General features: G+C 41.3%; 1 protein-coding gene across 1 annotated transcript in view; it reads right to left on the reverse strand.

Moving 5' to 3' along the window:
• Positions 1–2,893: 2,893 nt before the first annotated feature.
• KCNK9 (potassium two pore domain channel subfamily K member 9) overlaps positions 2,894–26,829 on the reverse strand; it is an 89,498-nt gene continuing 65,562 nt past the window's right edge. The window contains exon 2 of the mRNA XM_035319325.1: positions 2,894–8,039. Coding sequence (XP_035175216.1) covers positions 7,198–8,039 — 842 coding nt within the window. The 3' untranslated portion in view covers positions 2,894–7,197. The remainder of the gene's footprint in view (positions 8,040–26,829) is intronic.

Raw genomic sequence — 26,829 nt, forward strand, 5'->3', positions numbered from 1 at the left:
TTTGCCCATGCAGGTTTGTGCACTTGGCGTTTCCTATTTGACTCCCCGCATATTGTTTTTAATCAATCTGTAGGTTTCTTTTGTCAGTAGTAATTAGAGTGGAACATTTCCTTCCCCAGGGTGCAGTTCTGTAGCATAATGCTTTTCATTAATACATGATAGGGGAAAGTACAGAATGTGGTGATCTTGGGTTTGAGCATACGTTTACGAAATGGCAAGCTAATGAGTTAATGTCTGGGTAGAGGATGGGGAGGGCGTATGGAGGAAGCCGGAGGGCCACTGTCTGTGCAATGGTTCTTTCTTCTAGCCTCAAGTGTAGTGCTCAGGATAGAGCAATTACTGCAAGCTGTTCCACAGACCAGATAAACGATGAATCAAAGCCAGGCTAGCGGTATCAGAACTCATGCATGAAGAAGATGCATTATAGAGCATAGTTTCAATTATTATATTTGCTGGCTTCACTTGTGAATTAGCCAGATATGATAAATGTTATCATGCTGCTGTTTGCTCTGCATTTCTCAAAGTGAACTAAAACATGACAGAGCTTGGAACTGTGAATATTAATTGCCAATAAAATTGCAACATTAATCTCTCTTTTCTCTCTTTTTTCTTTTCTTTCCTTCTGATCTGTTGTATTAATATATGGCAGCAACCCTTACACGGCCAGAAGGTAAGGTGAGGGAAGGCTCTGGGATATTTCTTAATTACAATATTCACAAAAGGAGAGGAAATTGAAGGCTGAAGGCCCCAGAGATAATATTTCCAGCCTAAAATTAGCAGACAGCTTTGGTTGCCTGGATTCCATAAAGAAAAACACAGTCACATAAGTTATACATGTTGACTGCTGTCTTCAGGTCTTTCTACTCTCACCATTAAGTTTAGGAAAATTTGTTCATGGCAAGCACTAGTTGAAGATACAGATGTGATATCTAAGAGTAAATAGAGGCTCACATTCTAATTTCAGTGATGTGTAAGTCTGAACTCCTTGTTTTGTACCCAAATCAGTTAGGTTACCATACTGGAAAAGTGTGTGAGAAAAAAAAAAATAGCCCTCAGCACTTTGATTTCTCTGTAGCTTACCAATTCACAGCAATATAAAGCCACCAATTCCAGAGAATAGTCCAGCAAGAGTCAGCTCAGCAGCTGCAACATCCACCAAGGACATGAGCAAACCCAGCCATTATGCATTCACCATGTCTGCATTCTCCACTGTGCACAAGGAGTAACTTTGTGGATCTCGCAGTGTAAAGAAGACGCAAATGCTGAAAGCTCCTTAATTTAAAGCTTTGTGTTGGACTTTCCCCCAAAGGAATACTGCTGTGTACATGTACATGACTTGGAAATTGGTGCAAAGAACAATACTGTTTGACTGAGAATCAATCAGAGGGGTTGCAGAAGCCCCCTAGGGAAAAGCAAAAACTGAGAACAATCACTGAAAAATTTCCAAAGAAATCAAAGACATAGGGCCAGGATGGGCGGGCTGAATAATGTCTTGGTTTCAACAAAGACAGCAGCAAAAACCTAACTGGAGAATCAGGAGCACCACGAATCTCATCAGCAGTAACCGCTGAAATACTGTCAGTGCAGAGCTGCACAACACCTTTAAATCACATGTATCTCCAGGGGGTCTGCAGGAGTCAAAACACCTCCGTTGAGCTCCGTTTCACTGTCCTGAGCACTTCGCTGTGATCACCCAAAACAGCACATCAGCTCTCCAGTTCCTGACATGCTCAGATATGGGTTGGGAAATGGGTGTGGGGAACTGTCAGCAAGATAATTGTTGACAGTTATCAAGAGTTATCAATTGTTGATAATGCTCAGGCTAATAAGGCTAAGCAAAAACCATATCTGAGCAGAGAGCATCTCCCAGACTAATTCTACCCAGATAAAAGCACAACAGTCTTCAGTATCACCTCACTGTGGTTTCAACTGGAAATAACATTAAGTACTCTTCCTGTTGAGAACATTTTTTTTTTTTGCCTTGCTACTACTTATTCGGGTGAAAGTTCTGCTGCCATGTTCATTATCTACATCTTAAATAATTGCAAACTGCATTTTGGCAAAGGTTCCCGTCAGTTTTCATGGCTATAATTCATTCTCTGAGCTCAGATTAACTAGCGTAAGAGTCCCAGAGTGCCTTCCATCTGTAATCAATTTCTCTGTGTCCAATGTCATTATTCTATTTATTTTTATTTTGGTGCATCATTATATGTCTAATCCTTTTCATATGGTTTATCTTGCTGAAGTTCCCAAAATAAAGTTTGATATTAAAGTTAGATGACAGGCAGGCTGGTTAGAAAGGCAATATTTCTTTTTCAATTCTGTGAGCGTTATGCACTTCTGGTTGATGAAAGTAGTAGTGGTGTGATTCTCATTGTAATTTGTGCAATATTCCAGTCAATAACAGTGTCTTGTTGAAATATGCATTAAAAAGTCCATAACATTACTGTAATGGACACACTCCAGCACGTTTCTCTGGTCTGGCTTCCTCATAAAGATTTTAAATGACTGTCTTAATTGGATCCTAATATTAACAGGAATATTACATAAAGCTAAATGAGGACATAAACTTCAACAGAAAGCTACTTCCACCCAAGCCCCTGCCCGCTGGTCTGCACACACCAAATCATTCTGGAACATTTCCCTTCTCCATCCTGGTTCCACTGACCGCTCTTTTTAAAGCTTTTAGCAACAAACGAGGCCTTTTTCCACATCAAAAACCTTCAAATTTATCACGGAAAACATGAAATTACCTTGCTCAAGTTGAATTTGCAATAATCTTGATTGCTGCCCTGGCATTTCTTCGATCGAAGCATAGGAAGCTAATGAAACCACCTACATTACAGTAGATATTACAGTAGATTAACTTAGTCATTTCCCCCCCTTTTTTTTCTAATGTTGCTAATGTTGTTCTAATAAGCTATTACAGAGGAGTCCAAACTGAGGTCTATTGCTGAGGATCACTGTTCATCTTTTCCATTCATTAACAACCAGGAATGTATTTGGAATCCTTCATCCAGACATCATCATGTAACATCCAGACACCCCTTCCAAAGATGTCCCCTTCATCCTTGTAGAGCACAAATATGTACTGGGGCAAAGCAGCCCCAGTTAGATCAGTTGTGATCTTCTTTATGCAGTAAAGAAGAGCAAGAAGAGTTGTGCCTGTGTGGCTCTATTGTTTCCTCTTTCGTTTGCAAATCACAGTATGCTTAGTCAAAGCTATTTTGGTGCTTCACTGATCAAACTGATTTTTTCCTTTGATGATAATATGAAATATGATAGGATAATGGGGTTGTTATATAATCAAAGTCGACAGCAGGGAGCTAAATTTGCGTTGTTTTGATGAACAGCACATTAGTGTGACATAAATAGATTAATCTGATTTATTATTATTATTTTGAATGCTTAATAATAGGGGAAATGAGACTCTGGGGAATGAGAGTGCATCAAAAAGTGATAGCAAAAGTCTCTGTGCTATGGAAATATAGGTTAGGTATTTTGGATATTAGAATGTATTATCATAACTGGCACCACTACTACCTGCTTCAAGCTCAAAATTTCAAGAAAATAGCTGTATTTCGAAAGAGTGAGTAGAAAGCAAGAAAAGCTGTTCTTAAAGAACTAATATTTTAAGTAGAATAAAATAGTAATGTACCAAAGAAAATATGCTGTGAAAAGTGGCATTGTAAGAAGAAAGTTGGTAGGGCCATAAGTAGCCAGAGATGGAGCAGACAAAAATCAGCTCAACTTTAACTGACTGATTTTACATGTTTTAGTGAAAAGCCGGGATTAACCTTGGACAAAGGCTACTCTTTCAAGATACTGCATGTTCCAGTTACAGACAGCTCAAGTCAATATTTGTGCATCAGTCAAGAATCACAAACACAACAAGAGATAAGCATTTTTAGCATATTTTGCTTGGTTTACTGATGCGTGCACACAATTCTTGTATTTGTGGTTGCTCACAAAGAAAAGTCCTGCAGGAGCTCATACAAGTGTCTGAACAAATGGAGGCTTGCAAAGGAAATGCCTTGCCACTTTAAAATCTTATGTGCACCAAAAATATAGACTGGACCGAATTTTGAGTTCTTCAGACAGAAGGTAAAAATAAATTAAAATAATTTTTAATCCTAAGGAATGCAAATATATTTTCCAAAATGCTTTCCAATATACAAACTCCCTACATCTTTTAGACTCAAAAGTAACACTACAAACATCTACTCTGGCTCCATTGTATAAACACACGTAGATTCTTCAACAAAATCCATAAACTTTGACTAAGCTAAACTAGAGTTTTTAGAAAGCCATTGAGTTTTAATGCAAACATTAAGTGGCAGACAACCTATGACCCCCTAGGTAAGTTGTCCCCCTGGTTAAAATACCCCCTGTGCTAAGATTTATCCTTTGTTTAACTTCATTTATGGTTCCAGATGGGAAATTAAGTAACAAATCAGCTAGAACATGTAACAGCTTTGAATTTCTGGAGTTCAACAAGATTTATAGAACATTCAAAATTATTTTATATGCAGCAGAAATAGAATTTTCCCCTTTTCTAAAGAAAAAAAAAAAAGAAAGAAAGAAAGAAAAAAAAAAGCTAACCAATGCTTTTTAAAATACAACTTTGTTTTTCACAAAACTGTTCAAAGTTTTGGCTCAAAGTCCTGTTACAAAAGTTCATCTTTAATAGGCAGATAGAATTTCACCCTCCTGAAAAACCCAGATTTTTCCTGCTTTACCCCAGTGTCAAATATACCCAGCACTTGAACATGATACAGACATGTACATATTTTTTCTTATCTCCCTAGCAGGAAAACAAAACAAAACAAAACAAACAAACAAAAACTACAATTATTTGCAGTTCTGGGATGCCATCAGCAATGGCACTATGAAAGTGAATTTTGACAGCACGGTGAACCCTATGGGCAACCCTCCAGAAACCAGTGTCTAGGTAGCTTTCACAGGGGTTGTTTAATACATCCTGAAACTGCTTTTCTAGGTATGCTTGCTTCAACACTTTTTGCCATCAGCATTTGCCTTAGGACATGGTAACAGCAGCACATCATTAATGCACCCAGCTTGCTCTCTTACTATGGTGAAGGATGTTATACCCACATATTAGGCTGAAAAAGTCCATCTCATCTATCCTCGTTAAGAAGTATAAGTTAATTTTTCGTTCATTTTAACTGAGTTTTGCATGCCACAGCAATGTAAAATCCCAAAAGAAGTTGCATAAGGAAGTCAAAGTTATGGATCCTTGCTTTTCATTTAGTCGTTGAAATACAAATATCAAAATTAGGGAGAACATGAAGATATTTGATATAGCTAGTAATTTAAACACAAGGAGAACGGAGAAGGAAGGACATTCCTTCTTTCTCCCTATTAATGCTCTTTATAGATGCCTCTTTGATAGTGTATTAACATCCATCAGCACACAGCTTAGAGCTGGAGTTTGTGTGAAAACAGACCATCTACTTAAAAATATCTATATAAAAAAGGAGGATTATTGCTTTTACAATGAAAGCACAAAATGGTAGAATCAGTAGAAAGTGATTAGTGCCAAAAGAAAAAATGGGTTTTGTATGGCGAATTAACATGGAAGGCAATTTAAAAGATAGGATTAAATCAGATACAATGGTGCAGGTTTATAAAACTCCCAGTCCTACTCTCGTCAAATCAAAGATAAATCTCCCAAAACACTAAATCTCATGTAATCATTGAAAATTCCTATTGTCTTAAAAGGGAGCTGGATTAGGCCTCTAATTTGGTTCTGTAAAGTCTGTTTGGTCCGGATGAACAACTGAGCAAAGGACAATTTCCAAGGAACAACTCTACAGCTTGGTCTCAACATCATCTACTACAGCTTGCCAATGCAATCACTCCCAGTGTTACCCTCTAATCACTGGAGTAAAACTGCTTTTGTCCATTACTGCTAAATGCATTTTGCCTTTCTGCCTAGCAAAAAAGCAATATCACATCTAATCTCACAAGTTCCCAGTGAGCCAAACACAAGATACTGTCCCTTGAATTCTTCCTGAGACCAACAAAGGCTTTCCATTATTTACAAATCAAAAGCATTTAGAGACAATCATCTTTATTTTTTTTTTTATTTAAAACAAGGAATGCCCTGTCACTATTATATAAGAAAAAATATACATCCACCTATTTATACCCATCCTAATCCAAGCATTCAAAAAAAATATAATTCCTATTCATGCAGGTAATTGCTGCACAATAAAATAATAATAAAATAACATTTTTTATAAATAAAGTAAAAACAACAAAATACACTCTCTAGTTCCAACAATTCTCCCAATTGCTCTTAAAAAAAATCCACTTGCAAATTGTTGGAACAGTTTCAAATGATGAAAGTAAATATTGTTAAATCAACAGGATTACTTGCTTTTGATTATTAATTCCATTGCTAGTTTTTCTTGTGTTTTTATTATGCATACCAGTTTTACAAAGTGCATGCTTTATTTTATTTTTTTTTAATTTTGAACTGGCAAGCTAAAATGATCCATCGTTTCCTGCCTTTTTGTAATGTTAATACAATCTAAAATCTAGCATTAAAAAAATTTATCATGATACACCTGGTATATTGACTGCTTATGGCGCATGCTTGTCTTGGCAAAAAAAGGAAACAAATTGGCTCCCCTCCCCGCCTCCCCGTTCTTTTTGGAAGCAATCTAAAAAGTTAAAAGCAGGCTGGAACACAATTGCCTCAAGGGAAAAAAATAATAATACCTGATGCTTTAATTTTGTCACATGGCACTAGTTGTGGAATTGCACGCGCACACACCCACCCACACGCACCCAACACGCACGCAAGCACGCACGCTGCAACCTGCTCGTGAGGAAAATAGTTTATTAGGTCAGGAGTGCCAGTGGCACATGAAGGCTCCCAGCTGTGTGTGCAACTTTGGATTTGGTACCAACTTCACGTCACCTTGAATCCTCTGACATCCACCGAGGGGGTAATGTAAGGCATACTTTGCTGGAACAGTAATAATCCATGCTTCATGCTCAAGAGCTGAGTCTCAGAGGAGGACTGGCTTTCTCTACTCCCTTCGGCCTCGCTCCGTCTCACTCAAGGAAAACAACAAAACAAAACAAAAACAACAACAACAACAAAAAAAAAAAAAACAACAGAGAGGAACTGGGGAAAACAAGGAAAGCAAAAGAAGACAAATCACTTTAAATGGACTTTCGCCTTCTCATCAGCCTGTGGTTATCTGTAAAGCTGTGCAACCCAGGTGAGATGGAGCTGACAGGAGATGGGAAAAGGCTGTTTTTTAATGTGCTTGGCGAGATCTCCTCTATCTTGTAAGAGATGGAGTGAAAGTACTGGGGGTTCAGCTTTGAGCTGAACGAATTTTGGTGGGACACCACCCGGCTGGTGTACTCGTGGGACCTGTAACACATGCAGGAACAAACTGACTGAAGGTCTGTTACTTCGGCCTTGTACCGCGGCCGACCATGCTGGGAGTCCTCTTGGATGTGGATAATCATGCTGTTGCGGTTCCCTGCCAGGGACGCCCGTTCCTCGGCATCCCGCCTCTCGTCCTCGCTGTTCATGGTTAAGAACCTGAGAACAACCAGATTTAGAAATGCCCCAATGACTGTCAACCCCACTAGAATGTACATAAAGCTAAAAGCCACATAGAGAGGCTTCTTTTGAAGGGCCCCTTTGGTCTGCAGGGCCACATAGTCTCCAAAACCTATCGTAGTCAATGTTATAAAGCAGTAATAGTAAGCATGGAAAAAGCTCCATTCCTCATACTGTGAAAAGGCTGCTGCTCCAATGCAGAGTGTCCCCATGCAGGAGAAGAAACCCACAGTGACCATGTTTTCCATGGAGACCTCAGTGCTCCTCATCCCACAGCACTTTTTGATGCGTTTCAAGAGGTACTTGACGAAGGTGTTCATGCGCTCGCCCAAGCTCTGGAACATGACGAGTGTCAGTGGGATCCCCAGGACAGCGTAGAACATGCAAAAGGCCTTCCCCGCGTCCGTTCCTGGGGCAGCATGTCCGTAACCTGGGAGGGGGAACGAAAAGACAGGAGAGTCAGCAAGGCAGGTGGTTACCACAGCTCTCTTTCCACACAGGCCACGTGAATCGTGGTGACTTCAGAGCTGCGGCCGGATCCAAGGCTCCAATGGCTACGAGGACATTGCAGTCACAGGATCTTCCTATCTCCTCACTCACATCCTGTATTTGAAGCAAATACAACAAAACAACTGAATTGCACACACAGGACTAAGAGAGACAAAAGAACGAGCAATCCATATTACTTCAAATAGCTGCAAACTCCTAAACATTGCCTTCATTTGCTGAAGAAATTTCATGTCCATCCTGCATTACCTGAGGTATTGAAAACTTTGGAAGTAGGTGGCCTCCTTCACAACATTTTAAAGAGAGGAGTTGGTGTAGCCCTATCCCAAAACCAGAGTACACAGATGGCATCTAAATTCTGTGTCTGCTGGCAACAAGGAGTTAACAACATCCACAGAAACAGTGATCAATGGAAGTCTTTTTAAAATTGTCTTTTTTACAGAACAAACCTTTCCCATAGGCACCCTTCTGAAAGCCACTCACGGCTGGAACACCATGGGATTTTAGGGGTTTAATACCTGCTGTAACTTTAATTACTCAAGAGTAAAGAACTTACCAGCTTCTCTTACAGTTTAACAGCTTTTTCACCCAGGCTGGGAAAGACACTTTTGCCACGATGCTAAACTAATTCAGGACAGAGGATGTAGCATGTTTCATAGCATAGCTTACAGAAAGTAAAATCACAGCTAAATCTTCATCCTAAGTCAAACAACAAGTGTAGGGGTTTCTATTTCAAAATGTTAATTTCAATTTTTCACATCACACTGCTTTAGAAATCTACATTTCTTACAGCTAAGATTGCTAGTGACAGTACCAAAGTCTCCAAAATAGGATGTCTGCAAGTCAACTGGACATGATATGCATTCCCCGTGTGGGTAGCACTATCTAGGTTCCCATTAAAGTCAATTAATAGAAATATGCACTTTTCAAGTGCAGTACATCCCATCTACACCTCAATATCTAAAACAGATCACTAAGTTATTCTCAGGAGCCACATATTTCTCTGCAGTGATTATAACAGAAGTCTCAGGACTGACCTCAGTTCAAGATTAATATGCATAAATCTAGGTATCTACATGTGTGCTACGTGTCCAAGCTCCCTTTATAGTCAACAAAGATTTAATGAAAACCGGCAGTAGCGAGTTATTTAACTGCCATTCCAGCATCTGTCTACCTTATGTTGAGCTGAAATGACAGTACTGGCTGCTCCACTGGCTGTATTTACTAGGTCCCTGTTAGACTGACTAGACATCTGCTGACTACAGAAGAATTTAGACATCTACTGCACAGGTAGACAACTACATGGAAACAGCCAAATGTGGGCACCTTAATAATGAGTAGAGCTTCACCTTCAGTGACCAGCACCAATTCAAGGTGCCTGCATTGTAGTCACTGAAGGCTTAAATTCAGGTAGAGGCATCTAACACCATTTGAGACCCAAGTTCGTAGGATATTTATATCGGGTCAGTGAAGGAAATGCAGGACATACAGCAGACCCACACCACTATAGACCAGAAGCTGGAGGCCAGACTTCACCTGAGATACTGCTGAGCCAGACCAGGTAAGCTTGACCACTCTGTGCAGACCTTTCCCCTCATGCTGCCCCAGCTCTGCACATCAGTGCTAGGCTCAGGTTATGGACCTGCTGATCTGAAGCTGCCAAATCCTTTTTTTGAACCCCCTTGACACTACCTACCTCCCCGACCTCCTGCGGCAACAGACTCCAGAAGTGCACTCTCTTCTGTGTAAGAAAGTATTTTTAATTTTTAGCAGATCTTGTTTCAGTTAGTGCCCCATTGCCCCAGTGCCTGATGACTTCAGCTAACCCCAGCTGTATCCCTGACCTCAGTTTTCGCCTGTCTGAAGTTGAGGTGCAGAGACCAGAACTCCACAAAACCCTCAGGACGTGGGCACACCACAAAGTCTGCAGTTTTGCTAGAACACCAGACAACCTTCAAAAAGAAAAGCAACAACAAGACAAAGAAAGTAAGATGAATGAACCAGCAAGAATGCCCTTCAAAAAAATGTACTTTCTTCCTTAGTTCAGATGCTCGCTATTGGCAAATGGATAGGATATAAGCACTAGTTTGAAAAGGAAATACATAAATCAAAAAAGGAAGCTATTTTCAGGTTACAAAACAAATAGATTCACCTGTTCTATTGAGGAAGGTACCCTGTTTATTACCAAAAAAAAAGCAGTTTCCAAATTACCTGCAAGGGGAAGTGTCTTCCATAGACTGATGCTGGATTTGTTCCACCTGACTGTCCCTCAATAAAGGCTATAATTGCCTCTCATTACTAAGATCAGCTTTTGAACTACAGGGGTGTTAATTAAACCAGGGACATCTTCCCATTTTATAGCTTTAGTTACAGCTGATAAAGAGAAGGAAAGTTTCAGAAAATGTGATTTTCCAGATGGTTACGGAGATGGCAGTTGGTGGAAACAGCTTTCACTTTGGGTTCTAAAGAAAAGGGCTGGGGTGAAAAAAGACTTCTTTTGATATCATTATATCCCTCTTGCTAAAGATATCCACAGAAACAGTTTATGGAGATTATAAAACATTAATATTATATGCTTAGACACTATCTCACAATTGAATTTCTAAGATTCGTCACCGACTTTGTAATTAACTCAAACTCAGTTCTCATGAGATAGGACTACACTCATATCCCTGTTTTACAGATAGCAAAGCACAGACACAGGCAGGCTATAATTTTTCTCTAATTCACATAAGTAGACAAAAAAATCCAGGAATTCAGATTTCTATTCTGCCCTGTGTCATACTCAGTTACCACAATATCAGGTACATGCCTTTTACCATATTTTGACCATGAAGCTTGGGAATAGAAATAACTTTATTCATAAAGGTGGAATAAGACCTTGCAAATAGATTCCTGTATAGGGAATCAGAGAAATACATCTCTCCAGTGCAATGCAGCTTTATGGAATAGTCACCTTAGTCATTGCCTTCAGCAATCTAAAATGAAGGGTTTCAAAATACACAAAAGACAGAGTAAATTCTCCTTTAATTTAGCCATACAAAATCTGTCCAATAATACACGGAACAATATATGAAAAGCAAGCTCCACCAGTGCATGCTCTCTGAAATTCAGTAAATCTCAAATTTAAAACAAAACACTGTCTTCTTAACATCAACAAGGACCTCTGGGAAAAATGAGAAGGTCAATAATTGCCAGACGAAGAGGGGCACAGAGAACCATTATGCCTGGAAAACAACCCTCCACAGTGCATAAGGTCAGCCTCCCAGTAGTTGGGTTTTACTTGTGTCAAGGAAAGGCACAAGCAAAAGTAACTACTTTGGTAGCAGACTTCAGCCTCCAAAATTCAGCCTAATTTCCTCCACATGAATGTCACTGCCCTTTGCCAGAGTATAAATAGAAGGCTCCATATGAACCGTAACAAATGTTTGAGTTAAAGAGAAATATGGAGGTTAAACATGACATTGGTATTTCTCACTTTTTGGTGACTAAGAAGAAAGACTAAACAGAAGTCCTTTAAAAGTAGGTAAAGCAATGCATCCCCTAGCAAACCAAGAGGCTGAAATAACAGGAAAAAATATATATGTAGAGCTTTAAATTGAGTCACCCCTAGGTAAACACTCCCTGTACTACTCCACTATACTATCCAGTTTGCTCAGGTCCCACAATACAGTAATATGACCACAGCAGGCAGATTTGACCAATATTCAATGAGATATCATTTGAATGGTCAATGACAGTCTAAATAACTTTCACTTTGATTGGAAATGATGTCATGAGTATTCTCTTTCTCTTTTAATATCTCTCTCAGTTCCTTTGACTTTCAAGACAGAACTCCTCTGGTTTGGCATGAAGAAGAATAGTTTGGCATGAAGAAATGTCATGCCTCAGAGTGTTATTCCAGTTCTGGAGTACAGAGCACCAGTCCACCACAGTTACAGGAGAGCTGTGCTACAGACATCTAACAGAACTGCAGGAAGTTGTAGGCAAGAGATTCAAAGGGTCAGAGCGTGGAGGATCTGCCTTTTTTTCCAGACCTTGAATGGTATGAGTATATGTGACATTTCCCTCCAGTATTCAAGTAGCCAGCTTCATCTTCAGGTGCTCAGGGACTTCCTAGGCCAGATGTGGTTTCACTGTTTTGAGTAATGGATTTCTCTCACATGATAATGGATTTCTCTCACATGAGCTTTGGCATTCGCCCTTGAACCTACATAAACTTTCAGCACCTGCAGCACCCTGTAGCAAGAAGGTCCATAGATTAACCATATCTTCTTTTAAAAAATCACCATCACTTCTTTATTTTGAACTTCTCTCCCACTACTATCACTTGAAGCCCAATCTCCCCTATGGAAGAAACCAGGAACAGTCATTCCCTCCTAACCTTCTTTGATATTATAGACATTCTAACTAACTCATGATTTTATGGACGTTCCCAACACAAATGCCATGTCTCGCTAGCTTGCACTCAGGCGCTAAGCAAATATCTCTGGCACTGTACAGCCTCATGTGGGCAGACCAGCTTGCTTAGATCTACATCAGTGATCTTTGCACCACGCTCAGCTGCAGTGTATAGACAGGCCCCCAAAGTCTGTCTTGTCCTCCAAAACAAATTCTCTTTGCTTCTAGAGTGAAAAGGGTCTGCATAAACAACGCCATACTATTTCAGTGATTCAGACTATCCAGAATAAGGGAATACATAACAAAGATAAAGCATTACCGGGAAAAATCCTGAATATTTTTGGTATGTTGCATTTACACAGTAACCACATCTAAGACTGCAAAGCTGTTCCTATTCTGGAAAATTAACCGGGGAAAGGGATGGATTGCAGCACCAACCCATGATTATCCACACTGTTAAATCAGCACAGTTCCCATCATGACTTTAGCCTGGACCAACCATCACTGTCTAGGCAATGCCCATGCCTGGTCTACCCATGGAGGTTAACTCTAAGTAGGGACCACTGCAGCCAAGTACCACGAGGCTGTAGAGGTATTCAGCTCTTCCTGGCATTCTCCATGCCATAAGGTTTAGATGTCTTGAATCTTGAAACAACACTCTGTTCTTCGTGAGGGACATTTTATTTCTTTCAGGAGTAGGTTTCTCCATTCGTTCATCTACACATTATTCATCCCCATGACAGACATTTGGGCCTGGTTGTCTTTGTCAACAGCCTCCAGAAAGAAATGAACTACTCCATCCCCATGACTCAATCCTTTCTTACTCATGCTGGCAGCAACCCTGGACATGAGATAACAACAAAAAAAAAAAGATAATGGCACCTGTTCCTCAGATGGGCAAGCACAATTCAGATGAAAACATCTTCCTGATGTCACATGTTCACTTCGTAAATTCATCTGCGTCAGGGAAACTACCACAGAAAAGCATCTGGCTCTTTGCTGGATTTGGTGCTTGTGCTTGCAGTAGGGAGAAGAAACAAGACTGTCTTCATGCTACAGTAGGGACTGGGGAGATAATTCATCTAACTAACTGGTACTTACCGGTAACTCATTTCTGAGGACAAAAACATTCTCCTGCAAGGAAATTGAGAGCAAATCACTGATGCTGGTGTACCTGGATGAAAGCAGCTGTGTTACTAACACCATCCTCCTGGCATATAAGTACTGCTGCCTGCTTTCTCCCTGAACATCTCCAGGATTCCCTTTCTCTTTCTCTCCCTTTTCAGTCAATCTCACTTCAGCACATCACCTCCATAATCTTAGTTCTGCATGGCGTTCCCCTTCCATCCTGCACAAAAGACAGTCTCTGAAGTCAGGTCAAAGCATAATGCATGGCTCCCTACAGGTACACAGGCCACTATGGGATGATATCATCCTGTGCTGCAAAGATATGGACATCATGTGGGAGGAAATAGGATGTGCTAACCCCAGGTGCAACCTAAAATCTGAAATTCCTTGGCAAGGCTGGCACAGCCTTTCACCTCAGCTCACCTCTTGTTGTGTTATGACTGCTTCCACGTCCTGACTGCAGAGTTAAGGCTATGCCACCTTGGAAGTTACACACACTACTTTACATTGCATTGAGACCTACAGAAGATCTGTTCTGGGTATCCAAGGACTCAGCAGGCTTCTCTTGTTTATTCTCCCCACCACAAGCACAGATGTCTTTTCTTGTCGATCTTGGAATCAAACTTTCAAAATGATTCAGGGAAGACAGCTTCAAAAGCAGCTCTGACTGGATAGGCAGGCAAACAACATGCACACGCAGTATCCAGCAAGGGAATGAGGAGGAGGAGAAATGTTTTTGCTGTGTGATCTGGTGCCTGGCAGGTTAGGGGGCAGCTGAAGCCACTCTTTTTGTGGGTGAGAGGCCAGCCCTGACCCTTGCACATCATGAGTCAGGACAGACAATATCCCTGAATATCCCTGAATATCCCTCAATATCCCTCAATATCCCTGAACTCTTGCAGACATGATGGAGCAACAACTGAGGCCAGCAGCTGGGACAGTTTTCTGGGTAGTTCTCCTGTGGGTGTAGCTTAGGAGGCAATATGTTTCTCAGACTACCTTAAGTTATAGTGGTCTAAAGCCTGCAATCTAGTGTGAAACACAGCCATGCACTGCCTCCCTCATTTTGGCTTCAGGGTAGGACTTGGGACTTCAGGGTTGGCAGGGCTGAGCTGGGGATAACATGCTTTGCAGTCAGGCATGCCCCGTAAGAAGGTACCCCTGTTGAAAGGCATTCTCTTGTATTCTTAGGGGATCAAGGCATCTAACGTGTCCCAGTGTCAGTAAGACTCTCAGTAAGGTCACCTCCATGGGACATGTTGGAGAACTGTGTCAGAGGTTCTCACATTGCTTAGACTGGGGCTTCTTCCTCCTCTTGTCTGGACTCGCCCACCAGCATGTATATGGGATGACCTCTCCTCTGCCCTGCTGGATGCCTATCTGGGGCAACACGGGGAAAAATCTATACACATTATTGGGGTGAAGTAGTTGGAAGTGCTGGTAATTCAGTTGTGTGCCTATCCAAGGTGAGTGACAGGCTATTCCCACTCTCCCCATAGCTGTAGAGTTTTGAGGGCTTCTTTGTTTACCCTGGGAAAGCTTTTGTACTCCTCCCAAAACCTCATACCCCAACAGAACACGGCTCCACCCTCTTCAGAGCTTCTGCCTGCTGGGGAAGCACGGATTTGGTCACAACATGTGTCCCTCACAGATACCCACTGTGAGAACAGGCAAGCCAACAAGTTTAAACCAAGCCATAGGAAACTTTTATTTTTCTGAATAGCACTGGTTTAATTCGCATAGCTTGATAATGATGAGCTACCTGTATCTACTTCTCTGCCCATCTGTCTTTCCTTCCCAAAAGCTTTGAAGCTGCTCATCAATTTCCACCACTTAGAAGAAGCTGTAATGTGAACTTGATAGTAATCTGTTCTGTTGGGCATGCCATCTGGCCAATCTGTGAATACACACAAAAGGCCCAAGAACCCAACACACACATATGCAAACTCAGCTGCAATGTGATGAGCTCTTTGTCTGGCCCATTAGAGGAAAGAAGGAGCTGGGGTTCCTATAAAGTGTTGTGATAAGTATGGGCATTGGAGAGATCTGGAGAAATTGGATGTCTCCATCATCTTATAAGATACCTTGTGATTAGATCGATACCTATCTGCCTGCAAGGATAAGGATATAGATAAGGGTTCAAAAAAAAAACAGGGAATTATATTAGAGTTCACAAAAAAACAGTCTTCACTAGTTCTGGTGCTCAGGAAAAGATAAAACTTGAAAAATGTTGCGTAAAATAACAACAAAGTATTTGAGAGTTCTGCATTTGTTTGGGTTTGATGTTCTTCTATTTCTTTTGCATGTAAAACTTTTGTATGTGTGTATAAAATTTGTACTTTAAAGCGTTTCACTAAAAAAAATGTTCAGTAAATGAATGAAAGTGGATATTTTCAACCGACTACATGAAGCCACCAACAATCTTATGCTGTAGACACAGAAGACCTCATCATCTGAAACCTCCTCTTGTTGAACTTGGACAATGTCTACTTTTACTGCTTAGACATGAGCAGAGTAGACTAGGACACATTTGGCAGTGATTAGGGCCATGTTTCTGTTACATCGTTTCTCAATTCCTTCCAAAACCAACAGCAACTCTGTTCTGGATTTCCATCTGGAAAACAGTGGACAGTTCTTCAGACTGCAGCTGAACCTGGCTAGTTATCTGCATAAAACAACAGCAGTACATATCAGCAGCCAGACAGACCAGGAGGAGAGCGTTTGTGCATCACAGGGACTCAGAAAGACCGATCAGCCTGTAAACTGGATTCTCCTAACAGGAAGAAAAACAAACCTCCTAAGCCAAGGACAGGAACGTTGACAGTGACTCTTTGGGTTCGTGTATCTTGGGAGCTTTGTGGTAAGTTCCAAATGATGTGGTAAGTACCAAAAGCTCTCTAGCGCTTGCACACCACCAGCTCAGCATAAAACTTCTGTATCTAGACCAGAGTGTGTTTTATATCCATTTGGTGCTGAGATACGTGACTGCACAAAACCCGTAGCATTTCTGAGTCAACATTTCCCCACTCAACTCATGCTCTCTATTTCTGACTGCCCCTGCATGCCTTTTCTCCACATCCCTCTCTCCATTTTGTTCTCTGAAACAGTCTGAGGATTGACCTGAGGCTCACATCACATCCAGTCCCAAGACAAATCATGCCCAGAACAAGATCTCAATCTGAACAGAATCGTAGCAATGACTAGGAAGAGACTTATCAGGTCATGTTATCCATTCCCGAGGGCCAGCATATGATTGTTCCCTACAATATGTTCTCCAGGGCTTTGTCCAGTTTTGTTTAAATGATTGAAATAACAGGGTTTCTGCTCTCTCCCTTAGGAAATTATTCCCCTGTCTAACACATCCAGCTATTAAGGTTTTCTTGATATACAGCCTGTATTTTTCTATGCCATCTTTTATCACAGCATTCTTTTATCACCCTCATTCCAACACACCCCATTTCTTCCCATCATTATTCACTCCTTTACGCTTCCTGGAGACAGTCACAGCTTCATCCCTTAGCCAATATTAGCTATAAACAGAGCTGTTTGGGGCAGTCCTGCAGCAAGGAAGACAACAGATGTTTTACAACATACAACCGGGTTCACATTTTAAATGTCTCTTCAGAAGTAGCTCCTAATGTGGTCCTTTTGGTTACACTTCTTTGAGATCCCTCCCGTTCTCCAGAAACTTTCAGGATCTCTATGCCAGACCTGTGTGCAGTCCTGACAGACACAGGACCACAGCAGCCCATTTATCAGTTCCCTGGATTGCCAAATGTCCTCTTGGGGTTTGTAAGACTGCCCATCACTGTAACATAATGACCACCCAACACTGCAAACTTTTCCTGCTGCTGTCATTTCTTTAATTCCAAACCCTCCTTCTACTGCACCTATGTGAGTGCAATGCATATAATTTTTCCTCAGTCTCCTCTATAAATGACATTATCAGGCAATTTTAATTGTTTTCTTTAATTGAGATTTTGGTTGTTCCCAGTTTGTTGGCAATGGTCTGCGAACTCACCATGAGGGGAGATGGACAAAGGACTCACCACCTGCAGGTTTGGCAGGATGATACAAAAAGCACTCGGGGTTTGGAAAAACTACATCAGGAAGAAGCACAGGGGGTTATGTCTTAAGAACAGGCCAAAAACGAACAGGTTTCTTCTTCATTTTGTTCTGATGAAAAAGGGGCATGAGAAATTTCTGATTTTTCTTTGTTTTGAGGGTTAGTACTTTTCAAACTAAAAACATGCCAAGTCTGAGCCTTCAAGGGGTTAAAAGAGAAGTCATCTTTCAGACCTACGACCTACTGAATGCCTGAGTGTTCTCTCAGTCTGACATAGCCAGGGCTTCAGAAGCTGGATCTCAGCAAAAATATGCTGCTAAATAAATGCTTCCCAAGGCCAGAAAGCAGCAGAATAGCTCAAAATATCAGAGACAAATCATTCCTGCCATAGTAATCGCCTCCCCAGTACCTGTGATGTCATTATCCACTGCAGCCCACGGAGCTCTGTTTGAAAATCAGCATGACATCAGTAGCTGTCAGAGCTGGTCTGGTAAAACACTGCATCCTGCGAGAGACACGGGGTGGCTCTTAGAGAAGCTGTTTGGCTGTGATTTCACTGCAGCAATTGCATTTTGTCTCTACGACTCTCCTCTCCTCTGTGCAATGAAGAGATGTAGAAGAGCACAGGCAGCCTGCCACGAGTTTGCCTTTTTTTTTTTTTTTTTTGTCTGTGTTTTTTTGTTGTTGTTGTTTGTTTTTGTTTTTTGGTTTTGTTTTTATTTTGTGCCATGACTGCTGCAGGTTGTTCCCACGTGGGAGAATAATGGGATATTTTTCACACTTTTAGAAAATATTAATAGGCAATAGGCACATGGTATTTTGAGCAGACCGTCCTTTCTGCTATGAAAGAAATCAGGGCTTCGCCCATGCAAAGGGGCATCTAAAGGAAAGGTTAGGGATTCCTACTGTGCTCTGCTTTGGTCCGCCTTTGAAAAACATGCCAACAAATCTGTTAGGAGACACTACTTTTATTAACAAAGATAATGTGATATAAACTCTGATCTGGACAAAGTTATACAGATGCAAAAGCACTTCTTCCAGGGTAGTATCTATCTTGGCAGGAGAACAGCTGAGCTTGGTGGAACCACTAATTCTTCTTCCCTCTTTGCTTTTCTTTTTCTGTCCCTTTGTTTCTGGCCATGGTAAGGGACCAGCCGGATGGACACAAGCTTCCCTGCTTCTAGAACTTTAGAATGACAGACTTCTTTACATCACTTACAGCATTTATTGTACCCTTCTCTGAAAAAAAAATAAAAAAATAAAAAAAAAATAGCTCTCAAACACATATTCTGACTCTGGCTGGCCGCACTTTTGGCCAAGGCTATTTTCCCTGCAGACACTCTAATTTTCCAGCAGCTTTAGTAGCTGAAACTTGACTTCAGTGATCTGACAGCCAAAGCAAGTGAAGTCCATCAAATTTCCCCCATTACATCACATACAGACCGAGCAGTGATTCAACTGGATTTATAAACAGATTTAATCAAAGTGATACATGCATTTCTAAATGAAAAAAAAAAAAGAATAAACAAAAAAAAACACAAACAAACAAAAAACACGTTTTGTTCAAATGCTTTGGATTGAGCTTATTGTAACCTATGTAAGGTTATTTGATTTTTTTTTTCTTATTCCCCAAACAGACTTCTGTTTGAGAATACAAGTAAAAAGGGATGTCTCAATTTTCTTCTACAAATTTTAAGTGTGTCCTTTTGATCAACTTTCAAAAACTGCAATAATTCAACCATAACACTTCTGTGAAGGAAAAAGTTACTCTTATTGACAAAGCATTTTTGGAAGATGATACCAAAAAATTAATGGAAATATACTTCCCAACTCTACCATCCTATTCAGTTTTCCATTGACCCAGTACTAACTTTAAGGCACATTTATCCTTGCACTTTGAAGATAAAAGGGCTGAGCTAAAATGTGAAGGTCAAAGTTTTGCAGAATTGTTTGGGTTTTTCTACATGAAGATCTTCTAGATTGCAGTATCAGGATAATTACTCTGCTGCAGCTATGCTGGTCTAACCTAACTCTCTAGGTTGGCACTTTTATAGGAAGTCACCTCATCTTTTTTTTTTTTTTTCCTTTTTTTTTTTTTTCCTTTTTTTTCCTAATAGTGACATTTATCTAAGCTAAGCAAGAACATACAAGGAGTGTAGACTGCTGGACCAAGATGAAAACAGAACCATTTCTCATGGGATTCTGTCCCAGCCAGCAGAAAGTAAGAGCAATCAGGTGTTTTACAAACTTGAGACCAAGAGATACTAAACCCAGAACTTGATTTCACATACAGTGAAAATCTCCTTCCTAAACAGATGGAGCTCAACCTCAGTTAGGCATGTTGACTCCACTAATCAGCCTATAAGGCTGACCCTAAACTCATTTCTCTTACAGATGAAAGTCTCCCTATTTCCAATCCAAATTTGTTTGTGGTTTGTTCTTATAAAAACAAAGCCATTAACTTGAACAGCTCTCCTCCTAGTCTGTCTTCCCTGCTCCCATAGATTAACAGCAGATATATCCCAACAGACTCCCCCTCCCCACCCCCCCAGGATGAGTAAACCAGCCTCTTCTAGTCTTGCATTAGACAGTTTCACCTTCATAGCATTTTGAGTCTATTCAGCTTTAATTAAATTTTCCTGTACACCAACAACCCAAACTTAGACACAGAAACCCAGAAATTCTGTGCTCCATTTGTGCAGACTTTGATTAGTATTTCATATAATTTTAGATGGATCTTGGAGATAGCACTGACGTGAACTCTGAAATTTGAAAATTGAAAAGTGCTGAATCCTGATCCTATCTGTCTTTGCATCTCAATACTAAAAAATCCAGGAGATCTTATTTTGTCTCACAAAATATGATGAAAACAGACTAATAGAATGATATGAATAATATGATGAAAATAGACGAATCTTTCTTGGTGACCATGAACTCACAGTGCTGTAACTTGAGTACAAGTTTTTTGTTTAACTTAAGACAAGCATTTGAGCTAAGCTCCATGTTAAACAGATGCTAAGAAGAAGCTTTCCACATACTGCAAGCAAGTCTCCAACAAACGACCCATGAAAAGCCGGAGGAGGTTCATGTGCACCACAGGGTCTTGAACCTGACAGGCATATAGCAATTAGTTATTCTAAAAGTGGCTCAGTTTAACCTCCTCAACACATCTCCAGTTCCCAGCAAACCTTTTTGCTGAGCTCGGTCTGAGATCTTTCACCTCCCCTTTCATTTCTTTATTGTTTACAGACATCTACCTTTTCCATGTCAGCCCTGATAAGCACAGCGAGCAGCAAGATTACAGGAGGCAGTAGACTGAGACACCATTTAATGCACCTGACTAAGCATGATCGGAGCAATCCATCACCTCAGTTTTCTACTCGCAACCAACAGGAATCGTCAAACTGAGTGGGAAAAAATGCGAAGCCACTTCCATGAACTTCTTCAAATCTGTACCCCTCAACACTTCTCTTTTGCAGGGTTGAAAACACTTTCCTACTATATTGTTCTAGTATCATAACTATTTTTTATTCTATATCATCCCTGAATTCCTGCATGCAATGTAGCTCAAGAAATTAGATTGACCAAGAACTTCAAATGGTATTTCTGAGCAGTCACAGCCACCATTTGAATAGCTTTTATACCTGGGAACCTCCATTGTGGTCCAAGAACCCAGACTGGCAGGGGCTAGAAATGGCACGGAATAACATGAGATGGTCCCTGACCCTTCACAATTCTCCTCCGACACTGGGAACTACTCTCTGCCCTTCCAATAGAGGGATACCAGAGAGGGAGAGGGCCTGGTCATGAAGAATACAGATAAGATCAAGAGTTTGACACTCCCCACCAAAAAGGCCATGTAATGAGGATTATTAAAGTGATTATTGAAGTGATCAAGTGAAAAAACAAACAAACAAACAAAAGAAAACATTAGGAGGATATTTTAAAACTGTTTTGGACAAAACTCTGGGTAGCATGCTCCAGAACCACTCCTGTGGGCATTTAAGTTTGGTTTCAGCTTCAGACCCAAGTTTTGGAGCTTGCAGAATTTATGGAGCAGCCCTGCTGAGGGTTCACTAGAGCTCCTGTCTCTAAGACATAATGACTCCTCATTGCACCAGCCATCCCATGCATGCCTTCTATTTCCAGTGTGGTACCAACTCCCATTCCTGTTTGTGAGTGGAGTTACAGACACATGCTCAAGTTTGGGCTTTCAGTAAGGATCTGAGCACGGTTTTGTGGAAGTCAAGTTCCCCCAGCTGCACATTTCCTGAAATCAATATACATAATCAATATCTGTTTTTTATTTGCTTGCTTGGTTGCTTTTTAGTCTTTGAAGTAGCAACTGCACTTCCAGACTTGGGACCTCATTTGTTGCTGGGTCTCATTTGCTTTGCAAAACCCTAAGTGGAGTGATGGAGCTGTTGTCACCAGCCTCGAGTGCTCGCACAGAGGCTGAAGCTGTTTCTGGGTCCTGATGATCTCCTGACTCCTGGCTGTGTTGCAGCAGCAGAATTATAAACCTGGCAGTGTTTTATTTATCTTTGCAGAGGACCAGCTCTCAGCTTGAAAGAACCTGTCTGTGGGAGAAGGCTCCAGTAAATATTGGCACATCTGATAGGTAATGAAGTTGCTTGTCTTGCTACGCGGATAGGTGGTACATGGCCTAATGACAGAGAAGCTGAAAATACCTTTCAAAAGAAAAAAATAATAAAAAAAAATCTTTGGCTGCACTGCATCTCAGATACTTCTGTATTCACTGCCCTATTTCACCCATCAGCTTCTTTCTACACTTCTTTTCCACACCCTCTCCCTTCTTGCTGGCTATATCCATTCCTCTTCTTCTCAGTTAAGCCATTCTCTTGCCTTTCCTCTACTTGTTTTCACTTTTTATCTTCCTCTTCTTTTTCTTTCTCCTGTTTCCCTCCTCTCTCTTGCCCACACTCCTCTCTTTCATTCCCATCTTCCCCTTCCTCATTCTCGTTTCTTGACTACTTCAAGCACCTGCCTGCTTAGGCAATGCTCAGTAGTTAAGAGAACTTCATAGCCTATAACAGCCCTGCACGATAGTTGTTCTATGACCATAATTGCCAACTATAAGCCATCAGCCTTATCTTTGCAGACAGGATTAATTCTGGCATGATGTATTATAAAATTAGCCACCCTTGGCAAAGCTACTGCCCTTTAGTTTTCACAAGAACACAATTAAATGGCATTTGCACAGTCAAGCTAGAGCAAAGCTAAGAGGAGACAGACATCATGAAGTTATTAGATTAGGAAGTTAAAACAACCACATCCCAGTTAGCTCAAGCATTCAAACACATTATATAACATTTCAGAGGCAATACAGGCAAAATGAAGCTGTTTTGGGGCACTTTCCTCCCTCCCTAGCAAGCCGTGGAGAAACTCATGTAATAACAGCGAATGAAACTCAGAGAAAAATCACTACCAGATACCCAGACTTTGGGTTTGCTTAGAAGACAACTTCTACTGCGCCAGCAGAAAGGTTAACTCCATGGGGACTCCAGAGCATGCACACAGCTTGCGGTCTTTCCTAATTAAACACATTCGCACACATCATAACAAGAGCTGCTCCCTCACCCCAGGGCTGGACCCCCAGCTTGTGTAAGTCAGCAGAATGCCCCAGAGGAGCTACTTTGATTTACGTTGGCTAAAAATCCAGTCCCTGATCCTTTGTGCATGCACAAATAACATAACTGGTGAGTATCTGGGCTTAAAGAAGCCTTGCTCGCACAGATTTTTACTGTTTGAATAGGGACTTGTATATTCATCAGTAGCAACTCAAGCTTCACCTTTTCTCCAAATCAGCTTTTGATTGTCCACGCATAGTGCTCTGGAGCTGGTGTCCACAAGCTCCATCTTGCTGGGGAGATCTCCCCCGCCACCCAGTGTAAGATTCATAGGAAACAAAATAATGGAAATTTGATGAACGTGCCCTACTTTGTAATCACAGAGGTTCCCCCAAATCACTGAGTTTGACATGATTTTGAATGAAGGTTACAGAACAGAACAGTTCAACCCAACGGTTTTTATACAACCTGTGGCACGGTTTGCTCCTGTAAATTGGAAAAAATAAACGTTTGTCCAGTCCAGCCTCCCCCCCCCCCGCCCCCCCGCCCCCCGAGGTAAGCACTGATACTAGGAAACCAGGAATCCTACTGTGGTTGTCCTTCAGATGAAAGGAGTCACAAGATGGGTAAAGATGATTTTTTTTTTAGGGTAAAATCTGTAGTCCGCTGGAGTTTGTAAAAGCCAAGTGTCCCAGGCATTCAGATCATTACAGAGTGATAACACGCTCTCTGCAAACCGGATTCAACCTCTGATGACCCTCACAAGTTTTACGCATGAATCCTGTTCAGCACAGCTCTCTGCCCACCCACAGCCAAAGGAGCAAAGCCCAGGAGCAGACCAGCTTAATTTACTGCCGTTTAAAAACAGACGCTGGCCTTCTATTTATCTCCATCAAGAGAAAAAATACCCAAGCTCCTCAAATGAAAAGCCCTGCAGGATTTTGCCTGCTTGAATGTGGAATGGAGATTTGACAATAAAAAAGACATTTCATTTGTCTTATTAGGGGCTGACTACCGTGGAAGGTGTTCAATCAATTAGACTGATCTCGGACTCCTGAATTATTGATAGAGAGAGCTGGATTACACTCCCAAATGCTTTTAGCTTAATTGCCCGACCCATCATTGCTTCATTTTCCTTTTCTTACATATATAATTTTTTGTTGTTGTTTCAGATTTTACCTATAGCAGCTTGCCAGCAGCTGACCCTGTTAGTTTGCTGCTGTTGCCAGCACTGCCTGTGCTGGTGCAGGGAACAAGTGCCAAAGCCTTGCCCAGGCAGTGCTTGTAGGGTGCAGGCAGACAACATCAGGGTGGTGCTGGCATCCCGCAGGGACCAAATGGGACTGGGGAGGAGAACAACATCTTCCTGCTATGAGGACGAAGTGTGAGTGGTTCAGAGGTTCCCCACTTCCACCCTCCCTTCCTATTCTCTGCTTTTTATAGCTCTCAGTCCCTTTCCAGGTCCTTCCCTTCATATTCATGCCCCCCTTCGCTTCGTGTCCTTTTTCTTCCCTCCTCTGACACCCAGAAATGCAGTATGGCACAGATCTGGAGCTCATCTGGGCCAGTGTACCACCTCCAGCAGCAGCTGAGCAGTGCCCAAGTGGCCCTTCTCACCCCACCTTTGGCCATTCCACCTCCCCACAAACACTTTTAATTTTCCTCTCCCCCAGCAACACTTCCCAACCTCTTCTCATTTCCCCCTCATCAGCATTTCCCCCCTCTGACACCCTCTCCCCCATTTCCCAGACTGGGCGCATCCCTCCCTCCGCTTGCAGCAGTGGGCAGTTTGGTGTAAAAATCAGCAGGATTAAGGAACACAAGGAAAACAGTCAAAGAGGGCTGACAGAGATAACAAGTGTCATCATGTGCAGAGGCTTGGAGTAATCCAGTGTGCACGCAAGCCCCGAACCTCGATTGTTTAACTCTCACAGACGTACCAGGACATTAGCAAAGACAGATTCACTGTATTTGAGGGCACCCCATACTTTATGGACTAAGAACATCTTAAATGCCTTTAAAGTGTGGCTCCCTGTGACTCTCTTGCAGGCTAACCTGAAGCAGAGAGACAAGCACGAGTGGATTTATAAGGACGTGGTAGCTGTTTCATAGTGAGAGGAAAGAGGGGAAAAAGAGCAAAATGAGATGGGGAAGGATATGAAAGAGAGTTAAAATGGGGAGGGGGAAAACAGAGCAAAATGAGATGGGAAAGGGTCTGAAAAACAGTTGAAATGAGCAGAGAGTAGAGGTGTAAAGGAAAAAGGAGGATACAAGAAAAGCAGAAAGAAGAAGAGAAAGTAAGGAGAAAAAAAAAAAAAGAAAAAAAAAAAAAGATGAAAAACTTGCTTGTGGCAAATGACAGACACCTAACGTTTGGAGGGACTGGAACTGCTGGTGCCAGCTTTGAAACAGGTTATTTCTGTGATAACAGGAGCGTGATACGATCAGCATTCTGGCTAGAGCACAGTACTGAGGGATACGATCAGAGAGAAATAAAAGCTGTAATGGCAAAACTGCAGTGCAGGTGAAGTACACGATAGCTCATAAGGATTAAAAAAAATTAAACAATGGTAATTACAAGATCCTTCTGAATACCACTTATTTTCTGGGAAGTTGTTGCAGATCGCTGCTGTTGGATTCGGACAAGATGAGAGATCTCTGGGAATTATTAGAAAGATAAATAATACTGGGAAATATGTCATTTTGCAATTTTCTAGATGGCAGTGGAGGATTACTGTTACCAGCAATACTTGTGCTCTGCCCTTCCTGGATGTAATAGGAAATAGATTTTTTCCCCCTTCAAATAACTTCAGAGCCAGCAAGAAGCAATTCTATTTTAGGCTTGGTTGAGATGAACAGTGAGGACGCTATGGAAAAGTGTTTGATCAAGTGTTGACTAGTAGTGTTTAAATTACAAAGAAGTATAAGCAACAGCAGGTAGCCAAGTCGTTAATTTCCAAAAGGCAATGGTGAAAAATTAAAGGGATTAGGGAGTGAGTCACTTGGTATGAAGAGCACAGGGATTATAAAAAAGAAGCTTGAAATTTCTCCATGACAAGTGCACAAATACCAGGATTAGATTACAATAAAGCTTATTGCGATCAATCTCGCCACGTATTGCAAGATTACGTTAATACTTGGTGCAAGGAAGGGTTGACAGGAGCATTTAAGAGGAATGGGAAAAGGACAAACCAACAAATCCATGTCTGCTAAATTGCCACGTGGAGGGATGAGAACTGCCTGATGAACATTAAAGCAATCAGGAAAGGGGTTGGGGAATGTATAAGGAAAAAAGGGAGCTATGGTAAAAGGGAAGAACATTGCTCTGGTTTTCAGCAAAAGGGAGGTTACTTGATAGTCAGGCGACAAAGATCAGGAATGTGGATAGAGAACAGGTAACAACTCCCCACATCCTCAAATGTAGGAACTGAATATCCCTGTATAAGAATTCTTGTAACTAAATAGTGAACGATTTAAGAAAGAGAGAAGGAAAGAGAGAGAAGGAAAGAGAGAGAAGGAAAGAGAGA

Source organism: Oxyura jamaicensis, chromosome 2, assembly GCF_011077185.1.
Source record: "Oxyura jamaicensis isolate SHBP4307 breed ruddy duck chromosome 2, BPBGC_Ojam_1.0, whole genome shotgun sequence".
Taxonomy (NCBI): domain Eukaryota; kingdom Metazoa; phylum Chordata; class Aves; order Anseriformes; family Anatidae; genus Oxyura; species Oxyura jamaicensis.